The sequence below is a fragment of the Anopheles stephensi genome, chromosome 3 (assembly GCF_013141755.1).
Source record: "Anopheles stephensi strain Indian chromosome 3, UCI_ANSTEP_V1.0, whole genome shotgun sequence".
In the NCBI taxonomy this organism is placed as follows: Eukaryota; Metazoa; Arthropoda; class Insecta; order Diptera; family Culicidae; genus Anopheles; species Anopheles stephensi.
The window spans coordinates 2,223,684-2,238,305 of record NC_050203.1 but is presented as its reverse complement, the minus strand read 5'-3'; the positions used below and the strand labels follow the sequence as shown (position 1 = coordinate 2,238,305).

Below are 14,622 nucleotides of genomic sequence, written 5' to 3'. Positions count from 1 at the left end.
TCCCTCCATTGATAGAACTTTAATAACGCCAGCCTATGTTGAGCTTCCTGGTTAGCTCATAAATTGATCCCACTTGGTGAAAACGGAAAATATCGCATTTGTACTAAACATGATTGCATTGGTACTAAACATTATTGCATTGGTACTAAACATGATTGCATTGGTACTAAAAATCGGTCTCCAGCTGATCTCACCCATACAACCGCAAGGGTAAGTGAATCATCGCACATCAAAACAAATCCATTTTCCGACGGAGCCTGCCACAACACCACACAACTTTCACCATATGGAGCTGGAACAGCAATTTCTGCAGCTTTCGACCAAGTTCCTCTTCCTGAACTGTGGCACCCAGATTGCGGACTATCGGAACGAAATCAACACACTGCTGAATGAGCTGAATGGGTTAAATTACCGCGCTGCAAGGATCAGTGACGTGCGGTCTCCGGTTCGGCTGATCGAATCGTTCCTCAACATTCCGGTGCACGAGGATACGCTCGTAGTGAAAGCATGCTTTCTCGTCAAATCGCTTGTGGGCCGGCAGAAGATTGTGCTCCCGGAAGCGGTCACGCTGAGCTTGATTGTGTGGCTCCGAAAGTGTCTTGAGCGACGGTTCTATCAGGTAGCGTGTGATGTGCTGGGCACGCTGCAGCTGCTGTTCCGCCGGTGCAGTGATATTACGCAGGTAAGCAGCTCCTTCACGGAACGATGATGCAATATCGCACTAAATTCGTTCTTCAATTTTAGCTACTCGATTTTTTCATATCAAACAACGGAATTCTAGTGAATGTGCTGGCGGATCCGGATTACCGCCGGGTGGAACCGAGAACCGTCTCCTCGACGCTTCTCGACCAATGCAGTCCCAGTGAGCTGTACCTGGCTGCCGTACTGTGCCTAGAATCGATCCTGATCTGCTGCGAACCGCTGGGTGTTGAAGTTCTCGAACCCTACCTAATCACAGTAGGCAATGCGGTGCTGGATTTGCTATACAAAGCCCGCCCCGAGTCGTTTACCGAGCTCGCTTACTACAGCATCGCAACATCCGCTGTGAATTGTCTAAGAATTATTGTTTCGCTGGAGGAACCGAACGAGTGGACAAGTGCCCAGCTGGGTCGACTGATTGGTGCGGCCAAAGCGTTCATAATGTACGGCATTCCGGAGGTATCCAGCCTGGTACCTCAGCGTGTGCCTGTCTCACAACAGGGTATACCAGAACCGCAGCACATACCCATCAGCAAGGGTGGAAAGACGGCCAAGACTCGCAAAACACGAACCCATCCGAAGAACAAAAGAGGAGGAGCGGCAACAAGAAATAGTGGCGCTGGCGGAAGCAGGGAGAAAAAACCGATGGCCGAAGGAGACATCAGCCGGCAACCATACTCAGAGGCAAGCATCGTGCTGGAGTGTGAGTGTAACGACGTTTCCGCTGGGTGGACCAGCTTGATTGAATTTCCAACATTTCCATCCGCAGGGTCATCCAAGTGCCAGCCACCGATGGCCGGTTGCTATCAAACGAGCGATTCGGATTATTCCGAAAACGAAGCCACCTCTTCCCGGGCACAGGTAGAACGGCATCGGTCTGCAAAGCTAAGACAGGCGGCGTTGGTACTGATAGGAACGCTAGCGCAGCACGTCGAAAAGCGCATCATGTTTGGCTACTGGCACGCTCTCTTTCCCGACGAAACACGCACACCGGCCACGGTATCGCTGCTGAACTGTGTGCTACGCGATCCGTCCCCAAAGTGTCGTATAGCGGCCATACAAGCCACATCGTTCCTGCTCTACAAATCGAAACCGTTCCTGATACAGGCGGAAAGTAGCAAGAAACCGCTCGTTTCGTTCACCCCGTTCTCGGTCACACTCGGCAACATGGTCATCGAAATGTATGCCATGCTCACGCAAGCGCTGACCCTCGAGAGTGATCTTAGCGTGTTGACGCAACTGCTTAAGGGGCTTACAGTATTCATCCAGGCGACTCCATTCCATCGGCTGCGGCCAGGCATCGCGACACGGTTCGTAAGGATCGTGCGTCCTTTAGTACGACACCGGGACGCTACTATAAAGGTGGCCGCTTTGATGGTGATGGGCTTTCTGATCTCCGTACCGGACCTGACGGAAGAAATCGCAGGTTTGGTAGGCATAAAACGGTTGGCCCAGACACCGACCGGCAATGTGGCACGCAGCAAACCAGTGTCAAAGGCGTAAGAATGTTTTTTTCGCTGAGTAAATACATAATTTCGTAACTAATTCCTGTCCCCTCTTCCAGCTTTGATCTGGAGCTAAACCAGGAGGAAAATGAGGAAGAGGAAGCGATGGAATCCGATCCGGAAATGGATGGTGGCTGTGCCGTGAATGCAAAACTCGAACCGGCTAATGAGAGCGACAGTACAGAGGAAAACAGTATGTCCTGGTTGCTTCAAGTAACGTTGGAAAATTTGGGTGTAAACGGTGTCGCTAGCTCCGTTATGCCTGTCCGGATGGAATGTTTGCAGGTGTTGTGTGCAATGGCCAGTCACTACTCGCTGCTAGCCGATCATCTGTCCGTGGTAGCGCAGGCGTTGGTGAATGCGTTCAGCGATCCACTGCCGGAGATAAAGCTGTATGCCGGGCGTCTTTTGGATCTGCTCGGGCATGCCATACACACGGAACTGCTTTTACAGGGTGAGAGAGAGAGAGAGAGAGAGAGAAAGACGTTGGATTTAAAGCCAACATACGCTGATGTGAGTTTTTCTGTGCATAGATAAAATCGATCCAGAGCAGCTTAATGTGGCCCTCCAGTTTTGGACCAGCATCATCCCGACCGTAACGGAGCAGATACAAGACGTGCAGCTGGTTGCTACGTTACGCTCCGTGTGCTGCGATGCTCTTGGAAATGTTGGTGTGCACGTGTACGAGAAGTTCCCGGTATGTTTAAGCCTATTTCACTTCGAATCTCTCTTGTCTACGAATTGTTTTCCAATGCTTTTCCCATAGAGAGGTCGGCAGCTGGCACTAATATCCTTGCTAACCGGCTGTACGTTTGATGATGATAGCGCTGTGTCTTCGGCGGCCGCTCGAGCCCTCTCCGTGTACATTCTGTTTCCATCGTTACGGGACGATGTGTGCTACGTGGAAAACACGATCGAATCGATACTGAGGATCATGCGTGATCCGAATCTTACGGCACGCATTAAAACTAGCTGGTCACTGGGAAATGCGACCGATGCGCTCATCCTGAATCAGCAACATCATCTGCAGCTTACTCATCACGAATCATCACACGATCAGCAGGGATATTTAAAGATCAGCGATGAACTGTTGCGACGCACTCTGGAGGTAGCGCTTGATTCGGCTAAGGACAACGACAAGGTGCGCAGCAATGCTGTACGCACGATAGGCAATGTGCTGCACCTGTTACGGCCAGCCCAGCTGGAACAGCCCACCTGGAGCCCTCTATGCCAGGACGCCATTGAGCGATTAATACAGAACGTAACCGTCTCGAGCACCGTCAACGTAAAGGTGAAATGGAACGCTTGTTACGCGCTTGGGAATATGATGAAAAACGAAACCTTTTTCCTGCCTAGCACCTCTTGCGGTGCCGCCGGTACCTGGGAACGGCGCGTGTTCCCAGCACTGTGCGAGACGGTCGTCGCTTCACCCAACTTTAAGGTTCGCATCAATGCCGCCCAAGCGTTGACGGTTATTGGCAAACGGGAGCAGTACGGTGCCTTTTTCCAACCGACTTGGCTCGCTCTTTTACAAGCACTCGAGCAGTCGGACAACTTGGTGGACTACAACGAATACAAACGAAGAGATTCGCTGCAGGAGCAGCTGTGCCTTGCGCTGGCCCATTTGTTACGCTTAGTGACGAAGGAGGATGTAGTGCCGATGGCAGGCGTGCTCCTGCCACTGTACGATGCAGTGCGAGGGAACTGGGTGCGTGTGATAAGTCGCATACTGCCGGAAAAGAGTGCAGCGCTGCTCGAGTCTTACCGTGCGCTGTTGGAAAAGCGAAAGTCCAGCAAAGGAGATGGTGAGTCGATACCTGCCTCATCCTGGGACCTGTTACTCAAATGCTTCACCGATTCGGACGTTTGCTGAACAGCGTTCATCTGGCGAATAAACCGGTATCCCCGTCGATGAATGCAAAGGACGACTCGATGTGTGAAAAAGAAGAAGGTGGTTTTATTTGTATTTAAAGTTAGGTTTAAAACTGCTCTGCTGCATGGTTAGTTGCCAGCATGGGAACGTCAGCTTCTTCTTCGGTAGGCTCTCTCACCGCGCTCATGAGCTTCGCACAAGTCTGGTACAGCAACGGCTCACCGTCCATCGTCTCTCGCAATTCGCGGCACATCTGCTCAAAGGTGGATTCCTTTAGCTGCCCCATCCTAATCGCCGCCCGGATTATTTGTTCATCGATCGGTCCTACGAGGAAGAAGATTGCTTCTCGTACCTCGGCACATGCCGTCTCCACGTCAAACGCTCCACCATCATCTTCTGCTTCTGCGTCTTCACCTTCCTCCATGGGGGCCGTACCATTCTCGGTTGATCGGCTGGAGACAGGCGCATGCTCCCGTGGTGGGTTTTTGAGTGCATCTGCCAGCTGATCATAAATCTTTACCATACAGACGAACGATTCCGCCCGGAAGTGGTACATAATGCCGCTGTAAATGTTGCTGATCGATACAAAAATGCAGATATGGTTTTTCGTCACTGGAAACAGTACGCACTCGTTCACAAACGATGAAAGCACGCGGTGAACGCATTGATCCACCTCGCTAACGTACGCTTCGTACAGCTCGTTCGAGCTCAGGATAAAGTGTTCGTGAATCTCGAGAAAACGACGCATCGTTTTAATGTCCTTCAGTGTTAGCGTTTCTTCGTCGAACCCATCGCCAGCCGCTTCTCGTCGAGCGGGGAACGGGAACAGCTGCTTGAACGCTTCGAACAGTCCTTCGAGTAGGCAGCTCTTACCGAACAGGCGATAGAACTCGTTTAGCTGTGCATAATCCACCTCTGCCTCGGTAAACCGATTGATCATTGCGCCCACTGTCTCGGCCGTATGCTCTAGCAGCGCCCTGTTGGTGCTGGTAGCGAGGATGAGTGAAAGCTTTTCCGTCAGATTGTCCACCTTCTTCATCACACCAAACCAATGGTATCGTTCGTCGTCCGACCGGTCGAAGAGCGTCGTAAGCGTTCGCATCAGCTGCACCAACACCGGAGCATCGGTAATGGAGAGAAAGTCGCAGAAGCTTACCAGCAAATTGCTCTGCCGATAGAACAAATCGTGCATCTCCTCCACGCAACACATATTGCCGATGATGCCGAACAGAATCTCGATTAAGCGAAAATCCTCCGATGCGGCGGCCAAAGCAAGAAACAGTTCGATGACATCCTGCTCGAGAAGAAAGCGTACCACGTCCGGCTCAATCGTCATGTCCCACAGGTTGCAAAGGTCATGCTCGAACTCTTCGTCATCCTCCAGCAAACGGTTGCCTTGCTTCGATAGCTTCAGGATGGTGGACAGGACGAAGCGCTCCGAGTACATCGTTTCCCCGATTCGATCGCCCTTCAGTGTTTGGAGTTTTTCTTTCAGCATTGTTTCATCTTCCTCGTCGGGTTCTTTACTGCAGGATGGTTCGCTTTCCCTTGAGCCTTCTCCCACCGGAGGAGAGCATCCTTTGTTGGGTTCAATTTGTTCCGAATCCTTCCCTTGTGAGTTGTTTTCTTCCGACACTTTTGGGTTCTCTTCCTTTTCAGTACTTCCGATTGTTTTGTTGGCCGCATCGCTAATGTTATCCATTGTTCTGAGGTGTGCTGAATATCTTCTGATAGAATTTTCGTAAAGAAAAACCCCGGCACAAGCTCTTTCGGAACAATTGTTTACAATCTCAAGGACGTTGTTGACAATCTTTCCAAGCAAACAAATCGTCCCAAATGTCAAACGAACGTCATCCGCCTTTTTAGTACAAAACGGACAGCTGTCATCGGATGAAGGAACGTAAACAACAGCACCAAAACCTCGTGTTTCGTTCAAAAACGGCAGCCGGTCGACCGAATTTACCCACACGTTGCAAAACGAGGCTGGAAAACGATTTAGAACGCACAAAATGAGTGTAATGGCACTGGACGAGGTGCCAGGCTTTACGCTCTACAAGGCCGAAGTCGACTACGACGATGATCCGGACAAAGGCAAGGGAAAGGGCAAGAAAAAGTCGGGCGGATTCCAGGCGATGGGACTGAGCGCACCCGTGCTGAAGGGAATCCTGAAGATGGGCTACAAAATCCCGACCCCGATTCAGCGCAAAACGATTCCCCTCATCATGGACGGGCGCGATGTGGTGGCGATGGCAAAGACCGGTTCCGGTAAGACGGGTTGCTTTCTGATCCCGATGTTCGAGAAGCTGAAGCAGCGCGAGGCGAAGGCGGGCGGTGGAGCACGGGCCCTGATTCTTTCGCCAACCCGCGAACTTGCCATACAGACGTACAAGTTTCTTAAGCATTTGGGACGGTTTATGGATTTGAAGTCGATTCTGGTGCTGGGCGGAGATTCAATGGATTCCCAGTTTGCCGCGGTACACACGCTGCCGGACGTGATCGTAGCTACGCCAGGCCGGTTTCTGCATCTTTGTGTGGAGATGGATCTGAAGCTGAGCTCGGTACAGTACTGTGTGCTGGATGAAGCGGACCGACTGTTCGAGATGGGGTTCGGCGAGCAGCTGACCGAAACGATCAAGCGACTGCCGGAATCGCGCCAAATGGTTCTCTTCAGTGCGACGTTGCCTAAGCAGATGGTGGACTTTGCAACGGCAGGCCTATGCCAGCCGGTACTGATACGACTGGACGTGGAATCGAAGATACCGGACACGCTCGATCTGAAATACATTTACTGTCGGCCGGCGGAACGGTACGCCACACTATTGGTGTTGTTACGCGATGTGATCCCGAGCACGGCGCAGACGGTCATTTTTGCCGGTACGCAGCATCACGTGGAATTGATTTCGTTGGTAAGTATCAGCTGCTTGTGCATTGCCTTCCAGTTCCCATAGTTGATTTTGGTTCTTCTCAGATGCTGACCAAAGCAGGAGTTCCCAACAGTCACGTCTACTCCGGACTGGATGCATCCGCGCGCAAAATCAACACGGCCAAGTTTACGCACCGCAAGGTGAACGTGCTCGTCGTAACGGACGTTGCCGCACGCGGTCTCGACATACCAACGCTAGACTACGTCATCAATCTGCACTTCCCGGGCAAACCGAAGCTGTTCATCCATCGCGTCGGCCGATGCGCTCGTGCCGGTCGCAGTGGAACGGCCTATTCCATCTTCTCGAACGACGATATCGCTCATCTGATCGACCTGCACATGTTTCTGAATCGACCGCTCAATCTAGCCGACCGGAAAACGATCGGGATCGTGCCACCGGACACGCAGGAAACGGAACACTTGCTCGTGCAGGAGTACGTAACGCACGTGGACCTCGCGACCGCATACCGGGTGAGCAACAATGCGTACAAGCAGTACTTCGTAACGCGACCGGCAGCATCAGCGGCATCCAACAAGCGGGCGAAAAACTTTAAAATCGATGAACTGGGTGTGCTGGAAGACTTTCTGCAGGGAAACACCGACCCACTGGACGGTGGAGCGAAGGGCAAGAAAACGAAAAAGGGGAAGCTGATTTCCATAACGAAAGCGAAAGCGAAAGAGGACGCTCCAAAGCAGGAGGTAAAAAAGGTGCCCACGGCTTCGTCCACCGTTGATGCGGATGCGTTCCGGAACGATTTCCTGGCGCGCATGAAAAGCTACCGTCCACAAGCGACCATCTTCGAGCTGAACCCGAAGGCACACGCCCGAGAGCTCGTGGCGATGACGCAAAAGCGTGAAGCGGATGAGGCCAAGATCGAGAAGCACAAGCGCAAGCTGGCCGAACTCGATGCGGAAGAGCAGGAGAAGCTGAACAGCAAAGCGAACGAAAACGAGGGCGAGCAGGGACCAAAGCGGCGCAAGGGAGCAACCGCTCGCGATGAGGAGCACTTTATCGCCTACCAAGCGAAGGACGCCGCCGAGGAAGATGGGTACGCGATCGACAATTTTGCTCGCCAAGCAAATTCGGCCGAACTGAGTGTGGTCGGGGACACGGCCGAAGGGCAGCGGATGCACCGGCAGCTGCAGAAATGGGACCGCAAGAAGAAGAAGATGGTAAACGTGGAAAACCCACGGGCGGGCAAGATCCGCACCGAGCACGGTGTGTGGATTGCCGCATCCTACAAGACGGGCCGGTACGACAAGTGGAAGGAGCGTACGAAGGTGGACGAAAAGCTGATGGCGGAACAGGCGCAAGCGTCGGACGATGAGGGCGGAGAGGCAGGTGCGAGTGCCGTACCGATCGTACAGCGCCAGTACCCGCACACCCACTGGGGACGGCACAATGCGAAGGCCGATCTGCGGAAGTTGCGCGATCTGGATCTGAAGACGCCCGAACAGATCGTGAAGAAGCGACTCGAGAAGGAGACGAAGCAGGAGCGCGAGAAGGCGGCCCGGTTGAAAAACATCCAGCGCAAAAAGCGTGCCCTGGCCAAGCGGAAGGGTAAGGGCAAGGGTAAGTAAGCGGATGGCTGGTTCGGTAAGGTTCAGTCAGTAACAAAACACGCGTAAGAATATAAGCAATTGAATATATATACATTGCCACAGATATCTTAAGACAAAGATTGCTTCCTTGATGTTGATGACTTTAGGAAAGTGGACCTTTTCCAATAGTTAATCCAGATTCTGGCTGACTTAGAAATCATTAGTCTATTTAAAGCTATCTTCAATCCTCAATCCTTCCAAAGTCCCAAAGTCCAAAGTCTAGTCTAGCCGATCTTGTCGTCTGAGAAACCTCGTCTACCAGAGTTCTTTTAGTCTAATGGACCTCGCAATCGATGTTAATTCGTTGGCATCATACCAGATCATCGTCTAAGGGCCTAACCCTTTCAAGAGATCTCCTTGTCGAAGCGTCCTGCTCGTCAGAGCCTCCTCTACCTCTTGTAGTTTGCAGGACCTCGTTGAGCTTTCTTTTCCAAAGTCATCCAGAGTAACCAGCGAGGAGCCAGCCTCACATGGCGCAGTAGCGTCGGTGCATTTGATATGCCATGGCCTACTGTGCTAAGTCAGTGAATGAAAAAATGTGACTCTTTGCAGTTACACACTCAATTCAATTATCATATAACTACATTCACAGTACGGGGGGCTTGTTCCTGGGTCAAGAATGTTGAAAGAGAAAACCTGTAGAAAGAGCATACCTAGCTTAATGCCGCAACCGGATCGAACGCAGCAGGAATGAAGCATTAGCCTGAATGAATTCTAAACATAACGGAAGTAGAAAAAGCGGAAAAGCAAGCAAGGAAGGGCCACGTCTGGTTAAGCTAGACGAAAGGAAGGTTCTAAAGGAGGAGATAGGACAAAAAAAAGGGCGGGACAAGAATTCGGAAGGAAGGAAGCGTTCACGGCCATACGGCCAACGTTATCGTGCGGGTTCGGCTTTTTTATTACTTTCCTTTTTTTCCCCCGGTCTTAATTCCGGTATCCGACATCTCAAATTTGATGTCACTGTCTGTGAGGAATGAAGTGCATATTTCGATATTTTTCTAGCAAAGCTTAAGCGGAAGCGCACCTAATTTTGCAATTCGTTTCCGGCCCAATCTTCGTGCCTCGATAAGTGGACAAGGATGAGCCATCATGTGCCCTTTTTGTTACCGGGAATGATACTTTAATTGCTGTCACTATATGACCACGGTTAAGGTTGGCCCAGATTAGACTGGTAGCTTCGGGGAACGGAAGCATTCGTACAAGGATCAAGGGCAAACGTTCACCGACCAGTAGTCCTGGTAGTCCTTGCAACGTAACTGTATTGCGTGTTAGCCTTGAATCAGACCGCCAAATCGCATCATAATCATCATCGTTCGCGGCGTTCAAGAACTCGCCGTCGGACGTCTGGACTGGATGGAGTCGCCAGTGTTCCTTTCCGATTCTTTTTTTTTTTGCTTGTGTGTTTCACCATTATGTGGCGTCAAATGATGTATGGGTCGAGGCACCTTTTTCGTGCGGCCCTTCTTTTCGTCCTGCCCATAAGCGTACAACGCCATTTGTCTAGAAATTCGAATGTCGGCCACGATATTCCGAGGTGAAATAAAACCCGCCACGCGCCCAGCATGATGACGCGTCGTTGTCGGTTGTACGGTTAGGGAACAACAAAAATGGGGTGCCAATAAGAAATTGCATCCATTAGCGGACGGGGCAGATACGAATGCTCAGCGAGGGGATCAGCTTTCGGCGGAATTCTAGCCACGGAAGTGTGCAACTAACATACGGGTGTTTCCCAATGTTCGGCAGGGGAACGCGTTCTGCACTAGGGGCTTGCCGATGGAAGTGACTAATTCAATCATTACCAATCGAAAATGTTGGTACCCTTATGGTTACAATCATGGCTGAGCCTTGTTACAATAACATCGGTCCACACGATCAAATTGATCAAATTGATTCGATTTTAAAAGAAAATGCCGGCATTCGGTAGCAGCTGTTTTCCTGTGGGCATTTGTCACTGTAAGCCACCGGGTAAGAGGCATACAGAAACGTTGAAGCAAAAGCTGGTTCAATTTGTTTAAATTAGTCCACAAACAGATAACTGTTGGGCAATATCAGTTCTCAGTAAGAGGGCGGCTGCCAGGGCTGTCTGTTAATTGGGCTCTGATTTATAGCGACAGCCGACAACGGTAGGGCAAAGACACACAGAACAAATGTGTAATGGATATTTAAACAAATTAGAGACGATTTTCATTGCTTTTTAAGTGATTTGCTTTCGAACAAGTGGTGGAAATGGAATGCTTTTTGTTTAGGAATGATACAAAACGAACTGTAATGAAAATTGAATAATACAGAGAGCAAACAGAAGTTAAACAGGTCTACGAAACGAAACTCTTCAAACTCATATGGGCCATTGAATATGGTAGTTTCCGGAATTCTTTTCAAAAGTAGATATTTTAAAAATTTTAACTTTTTGCTTGAAATAAAATCTGGTGTACCAATTTTTGTCCACATACGTTCCTCCACTATCTGGCTTTCTCGCTCGTTGTACAGTTGATCTTTCCTGCTCGCACGCTCTGTAAAAGCGAGTGACAAAAGGAAGGAAAAGGAGCGAATGCTGTCCGCACAGCGGAATTTGTAAGCACGACACACAGGACAAATTTTATACTTTCGAGCAGATTCTGTTTCCTGAACAGTTCTCTCTATAATAAAAAAGTCACCCGTTCTCCTGGCCAGTTTTTATTCTCAAAAATATCATAATCAACGAATCGCAACGGAAACAAAATATATAATTTAAATTAAAATGTATATTACTGCAGCCACACCATTCTTGTTAATTGGGCAGTGATGGACAAAACTCATGCACGCACTATGGGCACACGGCTTCGGCTGTGTTCGGCAATGTGCGGTAAAGCGAAGCCGTCGGTCATCTCTTTCTTGCGACCCCATTTCCCTCTCGCTCTACTCGAAAGTCCAGATTTGGTGTCAGTGTTTGTTGTGTCAGCCATTTTTTTTCTCACTCTAAAAGTCAAAGCGTACGGATGTGCGTCTGTCGCGTCCGCGTTCCGAGTGTTTTGTGTTAAAAAGTTTGTACATTACGCAAAACTGTGTGCATCGAACTTAACCCGATGCAATGCAATACGAAACAGAAACAGTGCAAGTGTAGCAGCAAATCGAATGTAAGTTTGATGTGGTCGCAGTGGACCCAGCAGTGGGTGCATTTAAATCCCGTTCAGCAGCCAGCGTTCACTACCACTCCCGCACGGGGCGCTTTTGTGTGTATCTATTTGATGCTGGCGAGTGTGAACCATCTAGAAACGAACCGTTTTCTGGGCAATGAAAATGATGCGCTTGTCTGAACGAATTGTTCGCGTGTAAGCCATTCCCGGTCGCAGTTGTGATGCTGCTTGTGTCTGCCAGGCAGCAATCATCGATACACACCAACCGGAGCAGCGTTGGGCAATGCGTCAGAAGCATGCGACGAGCGTGTGTAAACAAGTATGTGTGCGCGATTGCAGCAGCTTCTTCGACCATCGTCGTATCGAGGCTACCGATATGCTGGGGTTTCTAAAATAATTAGCTGCGAATGGTGAAAAAAGGCAGTAAAAAGCTTCCATAACACCGAAAACAGTGGTGATTGTTAATATAATAATCCAACAATCAGAAAAAAAAATCGAATATAAAAACAGCCAAAGCTAAACAGTTCGGTGCGAAAACGAAGCGTACACGAGCAGGATACAGTGCGAGTGTCAGTGTGTGAAAAGTGAACCACACGGAATGGTATAAGTAAAGATGTAGGTGTCTGTTGTTGCTCTTGTTGTTCGCTTGTGTTCCTGTGCCAACATTGTGCCAACATTCGGAAGTGAATGCCTCAAAAATTCGTCATCCTGCGAGGTCAAATCGAAGAAATCATCAACTCTTTTGTGGTGTATATTTGCGTGCATGTGCGCTCTCGCTCACTCACTCACTCTCGATCTCAACGTCTCGCTCTCTCGCTTCTTCGCTCTGTTTGCGTGGCACCATTGCATCCGTGTCAGCTAGCGGATTGGATTTATGCCCATATAAACCTGTGAAGTGTGCTGTAAAAAAACGAAGAGCGACAAAAAGAACGGTGAATATGCAAAGTAATGTCAAAAATAATAGTTAAGTAAAGTGCATAAAACCGAAGCAAAAATGTAGCATTTAAAAAGCCAAACCAAAACAACGCCCTAAACACATTCTCTCTTCTTATACGCGCCGTGTTTGTGTGCGTGCCTGCGCGCATGCTTGCTTTTGTTTGTGTGTGTGTGCTCGGTTCGGTGCGTTCTTTCGTGGTATAGGCGTGCGATGGATGATGGTCGGAGTGATAAACAAATGCCTGCTTGCTTCACTCGGTTTGCTGCTTTCTGTTTTCATCCAGCATTTTCTTGTGCTTTTCCAGTTCCCAGTTTGTTGCCGCCGGAAATTCGCTGAGTTTGATTGATAGTGCGTGAATCGTGTAGTTGAGTGTTTTTTTTTACCATTTACATAGTTTCTTGTGTACACAAAGTGAAAGAAAAAGGAAACCAAACGTAGTGAGGTTTGTGAAGTTTTGTTGCGGAGCTGTGGCTGTGTGCAGATCAGGTGCAGCTGTTAGACAAAAAGAAGGTTCGGAACATCCGGAATTGTGGTGCCAGTGGTCAGGCTTTAGGTTTTGGATTTTTATAAAAAGGAGTATGAAGCTGTCCAGGAGAAATTTTGCCAAAGCTTGAGTTAGAAAAAAGGTGAGTTGAAAATCAGGTTCACATCTCTCAAGCGTATTCGGCCAACCCAATTAGAGAAATACATAAACAAAAACAAGTCTGTAATAAATCCCACACCCCCGTACATAATTCCGTTTGTATATCGCACTCGACACGCGGACGGAAAACTCTTTCCAGGCCAATTATTCCGCCCAAAAATAACTCACACGACACGGTATGGCACCATATGGGAACCGGGAAGTAAAGATTCCGGCGCGGTCTCCGTCGTACCATTCTTGGTGGTATTTTATTGCAGATTGCAACACCCCCCGATCGCACACAGGGATTTGTACTGCTCCCAATGGAAAGGGCGTAACATAACATCCCGACCACAACCGTCTTGCGTTACGCAAAATCCCTAAACGCCAAACCTTTTTCCTGCTCTCTGGGAGGAAAATGAACGGTTGGAAAGAAATATCATATTTTCCAATTTCCGACAATTGGTTTCTGCCTCTTTTTTTGTCGCCTCGCCGCGCTCGCCTTTGACACACCCTTCCCCAATTTTCCGTTCAAAAGTTTCTTGCCCATCCAGCCCACAATAGAATAGACAGACGGAAAGAGAGGTGGTGGTGGAAAGCGATTTCCCAAGCGCATTTTCCTGCTTGTAATACGTACCGTTTTGTGTGTGGGTTTTCCTTCACATAAGATTCACGTTCGGTTTTCGCTGGTCGTAAATCAATTTTCATTCCAACATCGTTTTCCCTGCACTTGTTGGGCGGGGGGTCGGTTCGATTTGTATTTCCTCTTGCAAAACAATTACTGGTTCGGTTTTGGATTCTCTCAAAAAAAAAAAAAAAGGGAAAAAAGCAGTAAACTACTCAGAAGAGAAGGAAATTCCTCTATTTTCCTAACGTGTTAATTGCACTCCGGTATCGGAAAACCCTAGACAACGTCTTTAAGCTCAACAGTTTCCATTGTGTACACGTGTGAAAGAGCTGCAGATGAAAAAGCAGCATGGACTTTTCACACACAACACAGCCTACTAGGTATGGTATGGTAGCAGTCTACAACCACACACAACAGTAGTGTGACAGGGAAATTGTGCCAGACGTGTACCGCAGCTTCGGCAAATTAAGGGCCTGAATGCAGACTACTACTACAGGGCTTTCGATGCCGTGCGTGGTTGTAGTGGTTATACCAAATTTTCCTACGCCCGAATCGCGTGGGTGTTGTTCCATATCCTTGCTGGAATGTACGAGAGTAATGTGAGAAAGAGAGAGAGAGAGAGAGCGAAAGAAAGCTTCAACTTCAATGACGCTGATGATATCCTTTTCGCCTTGAACGCAGGACGAGCTTTTCGTTCGGAGTCGTTCGGAGGTTTTCGTC

At 49.2% G+C, this 14,622-nt stretch overlaps 4 protein-coding genes across 4 annotated transcripts in view; 3 read left to right on the top strand and 1 right to left on the bottom strand.

The window, feature by feature from the left end:
• Positions 1-123: 123 nt before the first annotated feature.
• Positions 124-4,151, top strand: LOC118512182 (HEAT repeat-containing protein 6). Its single transcript, XM_036056272.1, has 6 exons — positions 124-682; positions 745-1,402; positions 1,469-2,198; positions 2,264-2,658; positions 2,738-2,901; positions 2,971-4,151. The coding sequence occupies exons 1-6, from the start codon at positions 287-289 to the stop codon at positions 4,075-4,077; spliced, it is 3,450 nt and encodes a 1,149-aa protein (XP_035912165.1). The 5' UTR covers positions 124-286; the 3' UTR covers positions 4,078-4,151.
• Positions 4,140-5,901, bottom strand: LOC118512184. Its single transcript, XM_036056275.1, has one exon. The coding sequence runs from the start codon at positions 5,777-5,779 to the stop codon at positions 4,184-4,186; it is 1,596 nt and encodes a 531-aa protein (XP_035912168.1). The 5' UTR covers positions 5,780-5,901; the 3' UTR covers positions 4,140-4,183.
• Positions 5,902-5,949: 48 nt separating this feature from the next.
• Positions 5,950-8,674, top strand: LOC118512183 (ATP-dependent RNA helicase DDX54). Its single transcript, XM_036056273.1, has 2 exons — positions 5,950-6,983; positions 7,046-8,674. Exons 1-2 carry the CDS (start codon positions 6,087-6,089, stop codon positions 8,579-8,581), a joined length of 2,433 nt encoding a protein of 810 aa, XP_035912166.1. The 5' UTR covers positions 5,950-6,086; the 3' UTR covers positions 8,582-8,674.
• A 2,867-nt stretch (positions 8,675-11,541) lies between these two features.
• LOC118512170 (phosphatidylinositol 4-kinase beta) overlaps positions 11,542-14,622 on the top strand; it is an 82,913-nt gene continuing 79,832 nt past the window's right edge. Inside the window, exons 1-2 of the mRNA XM_036056254.1 lie at positions 11,542-11,715; positions 12,957-13,278. The gene's annotated coding sequence lies outside the window, so the exon portion shown is untranslated. The remainder of the gene's footprint in view (positions 11,716-12,956; positions 13,279-14,622) is intronic.

What these genes read in the sequence shown, in the direction of transcription:
- LOC118512182 (XM_036056272.1), top strand. Translation starts at nt 287, where the DNA reads ATGGAGCTGGAACAGCAATTTCTGCAGCTTTCGACCAAGTTCCTCTTC. An exon ending in GGCAAGCATCGTGCTGGAGT is followed by an intron (nt 1,403 to 1,468) that starts GTGAGTGTAACG and finishes TTCCATCCGCAG; the next exon opens with GGTCATCCAAGTGCCAGCCA. An exon ending in AGCAAACCAGTGTCAAAGGC is followed by an intron (nt 2,199 to 2,263) that starts GTAAGAATGTTT and finishes CCCCTCTTCCAG; the next exon opens with CTTTGATCTGGAGCTAAACC.
- LOC118512184 (XM_036056275.1), bottom strand. Translation starts at nt 5,779, where the DNA reads ATGGATAACATTAGCGATGCGGCCAACAAAACAATCGGAAGTACTGAA.
- LOC118512183 (XM_036056273.1), top strand. Translation starts at nt 6,087, where the DNA reads ATGAGTGTAATGGCACTGGACGAGGTGCCAGGCTTTACGCTCTACAAG. An exon ending in ACGTGGAATTGATTTCGTTG is followed by an intron (nt 6,984 to 7,045) that starts GTAAGTATCAGC and finishes GGTTCTTCTCAG; the next exon opens with ATGCTGACCAAAGCAGGAGT.